The sequence below is a fragment of the Excalfactoria chinensis genome, chromosome 15, assembly GCF_039878825.1.
Source record: "Excalfactoria chinensis isolate bCotChi1 chromosome 15, bCotChi1.hap2, whole genome shotgun sequence".
Lineage (NCBI taxonomy): Eukaryota > Metazoa > Chordata > Aves > Galliformes > Phasianidae > Excalfactoria > Excalfactoria chinensis.
The window spans coordinates 9687732-9704009 of NC_092839.1; the positions used below are offsets into that span (position 1 = coordinate 9687732).

General features: G+C 56.1%; 1 protein-coding gene across 1 annotated transcript; it reads left to right on the forward strand.

Moving 5' to 3' along the window:
• The first annotated feature begins 1582 nt into the window (after positions 1 to 1582).
• STK35 (serine/threonine kinase 35) lies at positions 1583 to 15716 on the forward strand. The gene is made up of 3 exons (XM_072350568.1): positions 1583 to 3059; positions 6526 to 7273; positions 12775 to 15716. The coding sequence occupies exons 1-2, from the start codon at positions 2372 to 2374 to the stop codon at positions 7236 to 7238; spliced, it is 1401 nt and encodes a 466-aa protein (XP_072206669.1). The 5' UTR covers positions 1583 to 2371; the 3' UTR covers positions 7239 to 7273; positions 12775 to 15716.
• The last annotated feature ends 562 nt before the right edge of the window (positions 15717 to 16278 follow it).

The following is a 16278-nucleotide window of genomic DNA, read 5'->3' on the forward strand; positions in this document are numbered from 1 at the left end:
CAGCCCTGTGGTGAAGCTGGGGAGAGGATGAAGGCCACCCAAAGGGCAAGGGGCAAACCCAAACTATACCTGGGGACAAACCCAAAGAAGTGAACCCAAAAGGGCTGGGGGAGAGTGGTGGTGGGAGGCAGGGAGCTCCACGCCCTCTGCTTAGCCCCATACCCTGGGCACATATCTCTAAGCCCAATTTGAAGATGGACAATGCTGGGGAACCCCCAAACCATGCATCACAGTGCCCCATCTGCACTGCATCCTGACAGCCCTGGTGCCTATACACTACACCAAGGCACCCTGTCCCCATTCCATCCCCATCCCATCCCCACTGCCCCACTGGCTGCAGCGCAGCCCGCCCTCTCGCCTTGAAGACGGAGCTATTTTTATCGGGTGCTCAAGAGGGATGTTTCCCAGCAACCTGCCTCTCTCCCTGGCTCGAGCACCAGCTGCCGGACGTGGTGCTTGCGCTCAGCCTTCCCCACGCACAAGGAAATGGGCATGGCTGGGAGCTGGTTGCCTGCGCTGCAACCACCACCTTTGGGGTGCCACATGTGGACGGCACGTGGCACCTCGTGGGTTTTGGCTCACTCAGGCACCAAAGGAGCAGGGCATGGAGAGGAGAAACAAGGGCCGAGCATCTCCCAGGGCTGATGGAGGGGATGCCACCTGCAGAACCTGTGCTGGGAGGTGGCAGTGCTGCAGGGATGGGGAGGCTCAGTGCCCATGGAGGCACAGGCAGGGGACAGCTGTGTTAGCTGTGTTTTCACCCCCAGCTGAAGGTTTGTAGGCACAGAACAAAGCCGAGAACAAAAAAGCAGCCACAAACCACAGCGGCATCCTCAGTGCTGTGTGGGCAGCCCCAGGAGGTTTCACCCTCACTACTGAACACCACGGGGTTCCACAGAGGGTTCTCACACTGAAACGATCCCAAGTAGCCAGAAGCAGTCCCTACCTCACCCTGTATGTCCCCCAAACCCAACCTCCTGCTGTCTCCAGGTGTGTGCCGTGCCCAGGGATCATGGTGTGGAGCATCCCAAAAGCAGCCCTGCTGGCAACAGCAACGCATCTGGAGCATCCCCATCCCCAAGTGATTGCTCCATAGGCAGTGGGGCTTCTGGAGACTGAGCTAACCCCAAGAGCACGGGATGGAGCTGGTGCCTCCAACTCGCTTGCTGCAGGAAGAGATGGGGGTTCTCCCATCCCCAGGGCACCGCAGCCCCCATTGTTTCCTATGTGCGCAGAGCCGGACGCATTCTGGTCCCTGCGGTCCGGGTGGGTGTGGGGCTGACACCGAACCCACCCACCTGCGAGAGTAATTAATATTCATCCGTCTCTTCCTAATGGGAAACTGCCTGTGAGTCACGCTGACATTTCCCTGGGACAATGGTAATTAAGCACCTGGGTGAGAGAAATGCGCGGTTAATAGAAAAGTTAAGTTTGCTTTAAGTGCATCAGTTCTAAGAGGCTTCGGAGAGGAAGGAGGGGGGGAGGGGGGGGACGAAAAGTGCGTGTTACAGCGGGTGGGAGGCAGCGGCAAACAGCGTCAGCGGCACGGGGCTGTACCCGGGGGCCGCTCCTGGCCCGGCCCCGCAGCGGTGCAAGGTGGGGAGGATACGGAGAGGGAAAAGGGGCGATGGCAGCCGCAGGGATTGTGGCTGCGGACGGAGGGCGGCAGTGAGCGGCGTTCGGAGCAGCCTCACGCGGAGCTGCCGCTGTCTGCACGCTGGAGCAGGAGGGGCAGCCCTGCATCGCCTGCAGGGTGAAGGGGCTTCCACTTGGAACGGAGCTCGAAACACGCGTTGGAGCTGCCCACGCTGGGTGCGTGCAGCCCGCGGAGCCACCGCAGGATCCGCAACCTCCCCAGTGTCCCGTATTGGGGCGGGGGGATGCGGTGTGAAGCAGAGACGGCTCAGGGAGAGCTGCCCGCTTCCTGAACGGAGCTGGGAGCGGGGCGGGCGGCTGCTGCTCCCCACGGCACCACGGGGAAGGTCGGGTCGGGCGTTATGAGCAAGTCCTGCTGGGATGAGCGGCGCTGCCACAGACAGCCCGGGGGTGGTGGGGGCAGTGTCACCATCCGCGCCGCCGTTCCAGAACGCAGCGATGCGGCACCTGCGGACAAGGCGGGGCTGGGCCGACCCGAACCCCGCGCAGCCCCCGTTACATAACGCCACAAACCGGCCCCGCGGGGCGGAGCGCTCCCCACGGCCGCAGTGTTTACAGCCGCGCGGCGCGCACCATCCCGCCGGGGAGCGGCCGGCCGGGCCCGCACGGCGCTCATCGCCCTCCGCGCCGAGGAGCCCCGCGGGCGGCACCCTCAGCCTCGCCAACCCCTCCAGCCCAACGGCGCCGGCTCTCCCCCGCCGTTCCCCCCCGTAAGATGCGCATGGCCCCGCGCCGCGCCGCGCTCCCCCCCCGACGTGGCAGTGGTACGGCCCGGCGCGCCGCGATTGGCCGAGCGCTTAAAGGGGCCGGCAGGGCGCGCTTTTCCGCCCTCCGCCGTGCCGTCCCGCGCCCCCTCGCCCGCTCGGCGCTGCCCGGCGCGGCGCTCCGCGGGGCCAGGCGGGCGGGGGGGGGCCGCGAGCGGGGCTCCCCCCGCGGCGCTGCCATGGAAACGGCGGACGGCGGCCGCAGAGGGACACAAAGGGCGGCGCGGCGGCGGCGGGCTGAGCGGCGCGGCCCCATGGCGGCGGCGGTGGTGGTAGCGGAGGAGGAGGAGGAGGAGGCGGCTGCGGCGGTGGTGGTGGGGCCGGGCGGTAGCGGCGCGGGGGCCCCTCGGTACCGCCTGTTGGCCGAGATCGGGCGCGGGGCGTACGGCGTGGTGTACGAGGCGGTGTCCAGCCGCAGCGGCGCTCGGTTGGCGGTGAAGAGGATCCGTTGCGACGCCCCCGAGAACGTGGAGCTGGCGCTGGCCGAGTTCTGGGCGCTGACCAGCCTGAGGCGGCAGCACCCCAACGTGGTGCGCTTCGAGGAGTGCGTGCTGCAGCGGCACGGCCTGGGGCAGCGCATGAGCCACGGCAACAAGCGCAGCCAGCTCTACCTGCGGCTGGTGGAGACCTCCCTCAAAGGTACCGCCCCGCACCGGCCTCTGCCCACAACCCCCGGCTCCCTCCTGCCCTGGGTTCCCCATCTCCGTGTCCGTCCCTGTATCCTTTATCTTAAGGGCTCCTTCTTATCTCAGCTCCTATGAGCCGCTGGGTGCCCACTTTTGCTCCCCCGGTGTCCTCCCCTGGCCTTCCAGCTCTGCAGATCCCCATATGGGTGCTCCCAGTGTGCCCCTTTTTCCCCCTCTTTGTCACCACATTGCTTAAATTCCTCCTTGGCATCCTCTGCCCTCAGGGAACCCTTCCCTCCCCCCCACCCTTTCCTCAGGCTGCCCCCATCTTACTTAACTCTCCTCTATCCCTTTTATTCTACAACCTTTTCCCCCACGCAGCCCAGCATTGCCCACACTGTGCTGTGTTTCCCCACCCCCCTCCTTCTGCTTTTCCCCTCTGTATCCCTCCAACCTTGTGATCCAGTTGTCACCTCCAGGCTCAGGCACATCACCCTGTGTCTCCATCCATACCCCATTTCTGCTGCTCTGCCCGGTGCCACAGCCCTCAGTCCTTCCCCTGCACAGCCCCATCTCTGAGCACCCCGAGGCTGTGACCCCACTTCTGTGGTGCCCTCTGTGTTCCCCCGGGCTCTGACAGTTTTGGGGCTGTTCTCTGTACTCTACCATCCCTATTTCTCCACCACTCTGCCCTACAGGGATGGCAGCCACCTTCCCCTTGGGGTCCCCTTTGGCAGCATCACGCGGCTGTTGGGGTCACCTCCTGCCACCACCAATGACTGTGATGGTGACATCTCCAAAGTGCTCCCTCCCTCTGCTCCTTTGGCTGCTGTCAGGCCCAGCTCTGCCAACGTGCAGTGAAGAAGTGGAAAAATACTGGAGCCCCATCTCCTGGGTGCCCCCAGTATCTCTCCAGATGCCTGTGCCCCTTGGCTTGGTGTTCCCTGCTGTGGATGTTGTGGAAGGCTGCAGAGCTGCCCTGTGAGCACATCCACAGCTCCCAGACCCTTGGGAACATGTCTGGACCTCTGTGTGTCCCCACATGGCCCTGATCCTGGCTTCTTTTCACTCCTCACGCACACATCCAAGGCAGCGTCCCCAAGAAGGGCTCTATCCTATTCTTTGTGCACCCCTGTGGGGTGGCTGCCTGCCCACCACACGGAGAGCTCGCTGTGCTTGGGGTCTCTTGCCCCCTGCTTAGCCATGCTGACAGGCAGCATCCCTCAGAGAAGGCTTCTGGGGGAGCTGTGGGTGCTCCCCACCCATCTGCAGGCAGGTGCCCTTCTGTTCCTTGCACAATCTCCTCCCTGCTGCTGGGAGAGCTTTGCCTGCACTGGTCACTATTCAGCTTCTCCCTCTGAGCTGTGTTATCTGCTGGTCCCAGGCAGGGACAGAAGCTGTGCTCACCACCTTCCCCACCTTTGGGTTTGATACCGTACTGATAAACATTGTGTGCAGCAGAGCCAGGAGAGCCCCTGAGCTGCCTACGTTCCCTTCCTGCCCGCAGCACTCCTGGCTGAGGCAGCAGTGGGCACGTGGCCGGGCAGCCGTGCCATTCTGCACGACCGCAGCGCGGCTATTTACAGGCTGCACAGATGCTGTGCCAAGGCGCCCGGCTCAGGGTGAGGAGGGGGGGGGATTAATCTGAGGCTCTTTCTGCATCAGGAGCATAACTGTTGGGATAGCAGGCTATGCCAGGTCGCAGCTACAGCGCTCAGCCATCATCTCCATCGTGTTTAATTGATTGCGCCACGTCTCATTTGGGGCAGGATGCAAAAAGGCAGCGTGGCGCTGAGCCTCCAGGAGAGGTGTGGAGCTGAGCAATGTGCTCTCAGTGCCACGATGCGTGCACACCTCTGGGTCTCGTGTGTGACTGCGTGTGCTGTTAGCTGCACCTGACCCACAGCAGTGATGGGCAGAGGCTGCTTTGTTCAGTGCGCAGAGCTGGGGCTGTGCTCCATGGCACATTGCCCATGGGTCCAGGTCCCTGGCTTCGTACTGCTGGCTCCCTTCTCTCCAGCACAGCATCTTTGCACAGGGGGTTCCATGCAGCACTGAGGAGTGGGAGGCTGGTTCTTCTGGCATTAAGTTGTTCTCACTGATGCAAAGCAAATTAACAAGCTGCTAATGAGTTCCCAGGACAGGCTGCAGGGGGGTGGCTGTGGGGCTGGAGGGATGCACGCTTGGTGTTGGAGCTCTGGGCTCTTGTCTGTGTTCCTGCAGCTCTTTGCAGCTTGTCTTGCTAAGTTCATCTTTAAGTGGCTTGCCAGCTCGTTATGTTTGGAGCTGTTTGTTTTGAAGGCAGGAAGGTGATTTAACAACCCAAACGCTTTCACATTATAGAAAGAAAATGAGGAAATATTACTCTTGGCTTTGACGTCTCCCAGCAGAACCCCACCCAAAGTGAAGTGCACGGTGCTCACGGCTACTGCTGGGTCAGCTGTGTCCTCCCTGTGCCTGCAGACATGTGGGGCCTTGTCTTTAATCTGAGCCTTTGTTATGCTGAGCCCAAACCTCAGCGTGTCAGAGCCAGCGGGTCTTTGCTGCTTCCCCCCCTGGGATGGGACTGCTGGGAAATGCAGTCTGGTCCCACCTGCATGCTATGGTGTGATGCTCCCAGCTCTGTGCACATGGCACTGCTGTGGTTCCTCGTGCTGCTGGCTGACAGGAGCTCCCTGACCCTTTGTGCTGGGCTCAGCGTTTTGCAGACCCCAGGTGGGAGATGTTGACCCCCCCCACACACACACACCCCAGCCCTACTTCTCATGCTCTGCTGAGGGCAGGGAGGTGCAGCCAAACCCTTGTGTTGTGCAGGATTTCATTTCCATAGCAGTAGCCATGGATACAGACTGTTTGTGCAAATAACCAGTATTCCCACCCACACCAATCGCTGACCACTGTGGATGCCAGAGAGCCTGGGGCTCGGTGCTGCTGGTAGTGCTTGGCTCTACCTGCTGCTGGGAGTTTGCTTTAACCAGATGGTCTGCAGGCCTTTGCTAAATGAAAACAACCTTGGTAAAGTAGGTGGAGTTCTTCAAGTGGTGTCCAAACGCTCGGACTTGCCTGTGCTTTGCTGACTGTGGTAGAGGCAGCTGGATCCATCAGCATGGCTGAGGTTGCACCTAAACATAGCTGACTACTTGAGCTTCCAGTTTGTTCTCTCTGAAGACCTGTTGGTGCTTCAGTAGAGCTGTAGGAAAGTGGCAGAGCTCTCTTAGCACAAACACAGTGCTTAAACAGCACGCAGCTGGCCTGAGAGCAGCTGGTGTGCTGCAGGACTCTGGCCCTGGCAGTGTTATAGGTGTGTGGGTGACTCCCCTGCTTCCCTGGGCAACCTGTCCCAGTGCACCCAGTTCCTCAAACTTTTACTGTCTGCATCCATCAGCCTCGTGTCGTTCCCTTGTTCTGAGTTAGTGTGGACACCTTCCAATGTGCCTGTCAGAACTCACTCTGGTTTTTTTTTGCTCCATTTTGGTAAGGTGAGAGGATCCTGGGCTATGCGGAGGAGCCCTGCTACCTCTGGTTCGTCATGGAGTTCTGTGAGGGGGGGGACCTCAACCAGTACGTGCTGTCACGACGGCCCGACCCTGCGACCAACAGGAGCTTCATGCTGCAGCTCACCAGCGCCATCGCCTTCCTGCACAAGAACCACATCGTCCATCGGGACCTGAAGCCAGACAACATCCTGATCACCGAGAAGTCCGGCACCCCGGTTCTCAAGGTGGCTGACTTTGGGCTCAGCAAAGTCTGTGCTGGTCTGACGGCTCGAGGAAAAAAGGGTGGCCACGAGAACAGGAACGTGAATGTGAACAAGTATTGGCTGTCTTCAGCTTGCGGCTCTGACTTCTATATGGCCCCTGAGGTCTGGGAGGGGCACTACACTGCCAAGGCTGACATCTTCGCCCTCGGTATCATCATCTGGGCCATGATTGAGAGGCTCACCTTCATTGATGCTGAGACCAAGAGGGAGCTGCTGGGGACCTACATTAAGCAAGGGACTGAGATTGTGCCTGTTGGGGAAGCGCTGCTAGAAAACCCAAAGATGGAGCTGCACATCCCTCAGAAACGCAGGACTTCCATGTCTGAGGGGATCAAGCAGCTCCTGAAAGACATGTTGGCTGCTAACCCGCAGGATCGACCTGATGCCTTTGAGCTCGAAACCAGAATGGACCAGGTTACATGTGCTGCTTAAATTCAGGGCAGGGCACTGCTGTGCTTTGCAGCTGGGTAAGTGATCCGTGGTTTTTATATTATTCTGTCTGCTGTCCAGCCTGTTAATGCACTTTGTAGTGACACAATGGAGTCCTTTATGTTCCCAGAGCTATTTCTATAGTGACTCATCAGAACTCTGTTGGAGTGGTGGTTTTTTTCCCACCTATTCTGTTGCAGCAATACAGCAGAGGTGAAGAGCAGATGAGCAGCTGCACGTCCTGGTGCTGCCCAGAGCTCTGCTCTGTGGGCCTGGGCTGGGGAGGCACGTTGAACATCCTGACATCAGCTTTGGGTGTGTTGGTCCCTTCCAGAGGCAGGGAAGGAGCTGCCCCTTCCTGTGTCCATGTGCTGTGATTTCAGCAAAGCTATGAGAGCTCCTATCTCTCAAACATGGTGCTCCTTTCCCACTGGTATTAGGGTCATGGCTGGCCTGCTGGGGAGGCATTGAGCTGACGGCAGGTGGGTTCTGGCACAGATGAGGCTGTTTTCCTTGCTTTCACTTGCAAAGTATGTGCATCCATCTCATTTCATTTCCTTGCTGAAGGCAGGACTGCAGTGCCAAGCACAGTTGCATAAACCAGTGGGATGCTTTGGTGTTTAACATCTGAGCTGAGACCTGAGTCTGCTCAGGAAGGAAGCTTACAGAACATCTGTGCTCAGATGGAGCTCGGTTCATGTAGAGTCCCTCTCTTCTTCCCCAGGCTCAGGGCCTGAATAGTCCTGAATTTGGCTTCTGCTGCATCCTGGTCCTTAGTGGAGGTCTGGAAGGACACCCACGGAAGTGGGATAGCTGGCTGTGTCACTCAGCAGTGACATCAAGGGAATGAGCAGTAGTGCTCATTGGTAAAGCTGTCTGTAAACAAGAGCTGTTACTATGGGACTCTCCAGGCCAAACACTTCAATGAAACTGAAAAATGACAGATTACAGGGTGAGGCAGATATCTTTCCAGCCCTGGTATTTCACAGGCTGCTTCAGAGCTGGACAGTGCTGCTTCCTGGTCCTTAATCACCAGAAACCCAAACAGATCCTTCTGGATCAAAGTGAACCACAGATACAAGAGGGATGTGCCTTTAGGGGATGGGCTTCTGAGGCTTATCCAGTTCCTGGCACCCTTATATTCTGTAGGAAGTGTTTGATGCATCCCTCAAAATGAACCCCAGAGAAACAGGGATACAGAAATGGAAAGCCCCTTGGGTAGGTGTGGTGTCATCCCAGCTGGTTTATCCAGATTGGTCCATGAACCACCTCCTTTGCTCTCCTAGCACACAGTGCACTAACTCCCTCAAAATTTCCACTGCAAGTGATTGATGTGATGTGATGGAGTCTGCCAGGAGCTGGGGTTTGGTGCTGGTCCTGGTGCGAACATGGGGTGGGGATTAGAGCAAGGCTGTGACCTGTAGGAATGCGAGTGCTTCAGGCATGCAGAAGTCCTGGGTGCAGAGCAGGGCACCCCGCCTTGCACCCTGGGGTAAGGGAGGAGGCTTTTAGCAGGGCAGGGATGTGCCTGCTCTGAGCTGTGGCTGTGCAGTGGGGGTCAGGCTTTGTTGCTGCCATCTGGGATCACTCTCCTGCTGACATGATGCTGCTGTGTTATGCAACCAGCCCGTGCCCTCTGGGGAAAATTCATCCTGCGCATATCTGCAGAATGGTACATGCAGGGATAACAAACATGGAGGGGACAGTCCTACCCTGGGGCTGTTTGCATAAAACTCAGCTGCCTTCTGAGTGTCGTCCCCCCCCCCTCTATCCCTCCTCCATGAGCTGCCACTGATTGTCTGGGGGTGACGCAGCTGCAGTGGAGATGCTGTGCTTACATAAGGCAGCGTGGCCCAGATAGGAGCCTGGCACCAGCCATGTGCTCCCTGCAATCCCACAGCCATGCACTGTGCAGTGGGAGCATTCCCCTGCTGTGCTTTTGTAGGGCAGTGGAATGGTCGGTGTGCTTTCCTATAGGGCTTCTTAATGCGTTGTGTATGCGGATGCTCTAACCAGCCTACCTCTGGGCTACGGTGGGGCTTTCATTTAATGCAAAGCTTAAAGCGGAAGCTTGAGAAGCTTAAAATGGGATTTAGGGCAGGGCCTGAATTCTGCTCTCAGGTAATTTAAGTTGACCGGGAAACCGAAGTAACCTCTCCCTGCTTAGTTTGGGCTTGGCGTGCAGTGCAGGGCTGTGCAGTGAGATATCCTTCCCAACAGCCTCAGCCCCTGTGCAGACCTGGCCCACATCATGACCTGGAAAACTGTAACCCTGATCCCGGAAATCAGATTTTCCCTCATTCTTCACTTCTTCCGATCATGCTTTGCATCGCAGCAGCTCTGCCTTCAGTCCTGCTGAGGGTGCTGCACAGACCTGCTGCTCACCGTGCCTCTTATGCTGTTATCCTGCAAAACAGAGGGATTTGGAGTCTGCTTCCAGCTAGCACAGTGCTTCTGGCCTTGCTTTCAGCTGAGCCTCGGGTTAGATGAGCTTATCACTGCCTGCACCCCATGGCAGCAGCGTGTCCTGTGGAGGTGGGCAGCATTCCCTGGGGATAACCTCCTCTTTTCTGAGTGTTGCTTCCCCATCTCTTGCAGTTCAGGTTTCTCCAAAGCTTGAGTTTGCTGTTCCCACAGATGTGCCTTTTGGGCAAAGGGTCAAAAACCTTCCTTATATGTCAGCAGTTGGATTGTGCTGAGCCCTCCGCTCCTCTTCCCCTTGTGGGTGTCACTGTCTTTGTCCATCATTCTCTTAGCTACCTTCCCAGGCACTGTTTGTGCAGGATGCATTGGGAGCTCATTAGCAAAGCTCACAGAACCATAGGTGCATAGAATGTCTTGAATTGGAGGAGACCCATAAAGATCGTGCAGCACCTGGCTCCATGCAGCACACCCAAGAAGCTGTTGAGCTGTGTGGTGCAATGAGAGTCTGTGTGCTGCTCACTAATCTTGTCCACAGAACGAAGGGGATTACGAAGGGAACAAGAGGCAGCATCACCCACCACCGCAATTTAATGTGTAAGAAAATGTGTACTTATAACTCCTGTAAGGTGTCAAACTGCAGTTTTGTTCAGTGTGGAAGGCAGCTCGTTCTGTAAATCATACTCTGTGAGCAAAATAGGTGTGATTCTTTTCAGGATAGAAGGCAGGAATCTGAATGCAAAGTGATTTGGGCCGGGCAGAGGTGCTGCCCTCAGCTGCCCTGCTTTGCCCCACGTTCTGACACATTCTGGTGTCAGCTGAAAGTAACTGCTGGCATTTGCCTTGTTCTGTTTGCCTCTGCAAAATCACAGTGTCAGTGCAGCAGGACGGATACTGAACAAGCTCAGTGGCACCTCTCTGTGATGAGCACATCTGCATGGACACCTGAGCGCTGTCAGTAAACAGCTGCCCTGTAGGGATCCACCTCTTGGGGGCAGGGATCAGCGCACATCAGAAATGGGTCTGGCTGTGAGCTGCCAGCGAGAAGGCTGCTGTGCTGGGGTAGGTTGTGTCTGTTAAGGAGTCAGTAAAAGTGTCCTGATGCTGCTGGAAGGGGCTTTGTCAGCATGACAGGAACGTGTGTTCAGCATGGTTTGTCAGTCCTGGCATGAACAAAGCAAGCCATGGGGTGAGAACAGCACGGTCAGTTCCTCTTGGCCATGGCAGCAGCTGCAGCACCTCTGGGCCGCCCTGCAGGGCACTGACATCCTTCAGGCAGTGTCACATCCAACTGGAGAGGAGCAGAGCCCTGGGCAGGGCTGGATGACTGCACCTCTGGCATTGTGTGGTAGTGCTTTGCTGTTGTTAACCCCACATCCCTTTAGGGAAGGCTCTGGGGTAGGATGGAAAGGAGCAGCCAAGGAGCCCCACATATGTGTTTGAGAAGGACATGGGGGTACAGTGGGCTCTCAGCCCCCTCCCTTGGACCCTGCATCCCCACAGAGGGCTGGATGATGTGAGCACCAGGAGCTGCCAGGTTATGTCTTCCTGCCTTGGTGAGACCCTCTTCTACCCTGGGGGCCATGTTTTCATCTCCATCTGCCTTAAGCTGCACGTTAGCGTCATCCTCATCAGCGCTGCGTGAGGGCTGTGGGCTGCTGGTTCGTGTTCAGCTGATGCTGAGCGAACATTTGAGCTGATTAAAACTGGAAGTGGCGTCAGCGGGGGTATTAAAAGCTCTTGAACAAGCCCAGAAACAACGTGCGTCAGTGCAGTGAGCTTGGGAGCAGTCAGACCAGGATCTTCCTTGAACTGCTCCTGCTCCAGGGAGGCACGAGTAGCAGCAGCACTGCCCTACTTGCTGATGGAGCTGCACCGCAGGAGGAACCTTCCAAACAGTTCTTCATTCCCTTGCCCCTGCCCTGGTGTCCCAGTGCCTCCCATGAGACACAGAGCAGCTTCTTTCTGATCCCAGCTGAGTGCAAGCGACCTCGGCCTCTTCCTTTAAACGTGGATTCTGCAGGCATGGATTTCTTTAATGAGATTTCCTGGGACTAAGGGTTGGAGTCGTTTGCTGGGTAGTGGCTGTGGCACAATTTGTCTGTGGGGCTGGAGGGGACACGGCTGTGCCTCCAACACTGTGAAGGGGAAACTAAATTCCCCGTTTGCTCCATGTGACTTTGCTCAGAGCTGAAGTTTGGGGGATAATTCAACTGCTGTTAATTGTGGGGGAAATAGTTGTGAAGCAATGCACTGCCCTTGGTTCGAAGGGTTGTGTGTTGTTTAGCCAAGAGAAAAAGGCTTCTGTGCAGAGCTGAGCTCTGCCTTCCCTAAGTGCCGTGCAGAGTTGTCCTTCCTGCCCCGAAGCCCAGGCTCTGAGCACCCTCAGGGGCTGCACAGGGTGCTGCACTGCTCTTGGTTGCATCCAAATGGTTTTTAGCAGCCTCTTGCAGAGCACTCAAGAGCCCGAGCTGCTGCTGACGCACAGGACGAGAGGTTCAGTGTGACCCCAAAGTCACGGTGTGTTCTGTCTCTCCGCTGTGCTCAGCTGCATGCGGGTCCTTGAGGATGGTGCCATCGCGGGCAGTGCCGGGGCTTTACTTTGCAGCCCGTTCCTTTAGTTAAAATTTGCTTAAGAAATCAGAATATTCTGAGTTGGAAGGGAGCCACAAGGATCGTAGAATGGCTTGAGTTGGAGCTGACACTTAAAGGCCATCAGGCCCAACCCCGTGCAGTGCGCAGGGACACCCACAGCTCCATCAGTGCTCAGAGCCCCCCCCAGCCTGACCCTGAATGCCTGCAGGGATGGGGCACCCACCTCATCTCTGGGCAGCCTGTGGTGCTGCTTCACTGCCCCTATCATAAAGAACAACTTCCTAATAGTGAACCTAAATCTCCCAGCTACATGAGTAGAATTCCCTGGCTCCCAGTTCAGCGACTGACTGTATCTCCTCCCAGTGTACAGCATCTCCTAACTGGAGAACTAACATCCGACAAGCAGCATAATTAAATTAATTAATTAAAGGAGGCTAAGGGGAGCGAGGTCTCACTGCAGTAACTGGGATAAAACCATGCACACATCTGATCTCTGTTTCTCCTTTCTTGTTTTTCCCTACAGGTTTATTTACCAGGGACCCATCATCTCCATTACGTGCAACGAGGGCCGGCGAAGATAAGAGAATGTGACAATACAAAAGATCCTCAATCTTCAGGATCTCTGGCAATGTGAAATGTTTGGGTGTTGTCTTTGTTTTGTTGGTGAGTGGTGTTCTGGGGGCACAGGGGGGCTGCAGGGGTGCAAGCTGGGCACTTATCACACTCACCAGACTATTGAATGCGATCCAGAGCACAGAGCTGCCCTGCCCAGTCCTCCCCATGTCCCCCCTGCTCTGCAGTTGGTCTTGATAGGAGTTAATAGACAGCTGTGGTCTGCTGCCAGACAGGATTGCTGAGCCCAGCTGGGCACAGGTTGGGGTTTAAAGCTATTGCTTCTACCTAGGAAATGGGTTTGCAGTTGGAATGCATTGCTTTAGAGGTGGGTCTTATGGACTGTGTGTTGCAAGCAGTAGAATGTTTTCACAGCCAGGCAGCTCCTGGATAGGTGTGTGCTGCCTGGACTAGAAACTGCTGTTGTTAGGTATAGAGTAGCATAAGCTAGAAAGGCACTGGGGAGTCAGCACTGCCCGCAAGGGGCAGACCCTTGTCTCCCTAAGCTGGGTGTCACTAATGATGTTTGTTGGGGACACAGAGCTAATGGGGAGTGTGTAGGTACATTTTTGTCTGCATACAAGAGAAACAGAAAGCAATCCACTACTCTGAGCCATTTGATGCCAAACTTCAGTTGTGAGGAGCGGTGCTTGGGAAGAGGAGGTTTGGCCTCAGTGGCTCACGGGCTGGATTCTGGCCTGCTGTAAAACACTTCTTCCTGCTAGAAAACTATCTCAGTAAAGCAAAAGGCTGGTTGTGGTCACTTGGTTGCAGTCAGTACAGCTCAGGTGAGGAGGCTGGAACCTCAGGCCGATCAGTTAACACTCAGTCTCCTTGCCTATATTGTAGCAACACTTAACATTCTGGGGCTATGCTGCCTGTCCTTAGACTTTGCTCGCTGTAAATGCAGACTACAGCACCACCTCTTTTCCAACCTCTGGGGCCTGGACAAGCTACAATGCTCCCTGCTGAGCTGACACTGTCAGCAACAGTCTGGGAAGCAGCATCACTGCCACTGCTCAGCCCCCAGAGCATCAGGGCTCAGGCAGAAGTGGGTTCCTGGGGTCTTATTGCCCCCCAACTGTTGGTACTGCCCCTTTCCTGGGCAGGGTTGGGTGGCCCCACTCATGCCCAGTATTGCCCCAAGGGCCACGGTGAGCTGAGAACTGATCTCTTGTTCACAGTACAGTGTTAGTGCCCTATTCCATTCCTCCACCCAATAGAGCTTTTGTTGCTTATTGACTGTTCCAACCCATCCCTGGCATGAACTGGTGCATGCAGAAGGCTGTACCCTCCCATCCCACTCATGGGTTACGCTTCTGGAAGGGCCCCTTGCTGGGAGAATTGAGCTTCCCAGCAGGAGGTCTGCATGCAGGGCATGGAGGTGGCAGGTGAGCACTGGGGAAGCCCCCCCCCTTTCCTGGCCCATGGCAGGTTTGGGCCATCCTCAAACCACACGTCTTCACCTCAGCTTTTGCATTTCAGATGTGTTTGTAAAGCAGCTTGATGTTAGCAAGCTAGACCGTAGTGCCTTACTTAGCAGTTAGCAAACACTTCCGAGGACGAGCCCTAGGCTGCTAAACTCTGGTCAACATGGATGTTTCCCTGTTAATTTGCCCCTTTTCAAAGCATTTCTCCCTGATGATTTTGCTGCTGTTTGCGCTCGATTTCCTGGACTGTAGATGAAGCTGCCTTGTGTTTACAGCTCCTAGCACCTCTCCAATTGCTTTAGCCCAGACCAAACTTGTTCTATGGAACGAGGTGGCAGAGTCGGGTGTCTCTCCCCACCTGCATCTGTTGAGCATCTCCTGCAGACTGAACCCTGCAGAGGGAGTTTTTGGCATTGGGCTGCATTGCTGGGAACGTTCAAGCTTAGGATAGCAACTCCAAGGCTGGGGCCAGGGCAACTCCATCTCCTGGCTGCAGCAAAGCATCCAGGTATGGAGGGAGTTGCTGTTGTAGGGGTGGGGGCCACATGCCCTCCTGCTGCCCTTTGGGCTTTGTGTGTCCAGGCTGAGCCCAGCGCTGGGGGTGACTGTATGAAACTGTTTACTTCTGACTGCTGTTTACAAGAGGGGGGGGGGGGGTGGTTGGGGGGGGAACAAGCCAAGCCTCAGGAGGATTGGGAAACACATTATCTGCACCAGCCTGCAGCAGGGCCGGCTGTCAGCACCATGTGGGTGTGCTGGGCTCTGCAGGCAGCGTGGGTCTATGGAGAGGAGGGCAGAGGGGTTAGGTAAGCTCCCCCGTGCTGCTGTGTTTGAGGCTCGACGGTGCTAGTGACAGATAAGAATTACCCCTGCGGTCTTCCTTTACTCCTCAGGACCCAGCTCCTTCACATATCAGAGGCTCCCAGAGCCTTCCTGGAGCAATAAGATTTCAAACAAGCATTTACCATCATTGTGGAAATCCTCCATTGTGTGCATCGTATGTCTCCTCTGTATGCAGAACCGAGGCTGGGTTTAAGCCTGCTGAATGCCACGGGAGGGACGCGAGCTGCTTGCTCCCTGCTGCAGCATGACAATGCCATGTCCCAGCTGTGGGACATGGGGACACCTGCTCCCCATTGAGGGCAGAAGGCTTAAACCCAGACTCCAAAGTAAAGTTAATGGTATTAGTAAATGGATCTGTATTACTTCCTTTTTGTTCTGTTGGTTGGTTTTTATTTTTTCTTTGCACAGAAGCTGGTGATTTAGGACCTACGTGTGAACAACTTTATATGAGTATTTTTTGTACTTGGTTTACTCGGGTTGGTATGAGACGTTCTATTTAAGTTTTGAACGCTGTGGATGCCCTGATGTGTATGAGTGGCAGAGGCTTTGTAAATTAAGAGACGTTTGTGTGAATAAAGCTGTTTGATGGGGTTGAAAAGCCGCACCATTTGAACTGTGAGCTGTGTGTGTTTGTTCCCAGCCGTGCTGTTGGCAGCGTGTTTGGATGGGCAGGACTCCCCCACACAGCTAGAGGGGGTTACATCCACTAGAGACAGACTTAGAGAGCCCAAAAGCCCAGCCTACCTCCAACAAGGAAAATACCCCACAGGGCTGATAGTTTAATAGCTCCAGAATGTTGTCTGTCTTTGCACAGATGCTCAAGGCTGAAACCAACACTTCATAGCACCTGGAGTCCCTGTGCCACCATTGGCATCCACAGTAGGAAAAGCTCAATGAGGATGAGCTGTGACAACAACCCTCCTTCATGCAGTGAAAGGGAAGGGCAGCCAGTAATGTCCTGAGTGCCAAGGACATGAGGCCAGCTCTGAGCAGGCAAAAGGACACGGTGTCCTGGCACATGGGGCCATGCTGTGCCCCTGTGTGACAGCTCCCCTTGCCCAGCCATCATCACTGTGCTGTGTAATTGCTGCTAACAGGCACCCAAAATGGATGCTTCCAGCCCCATAGGGTTGGCTGGCCCC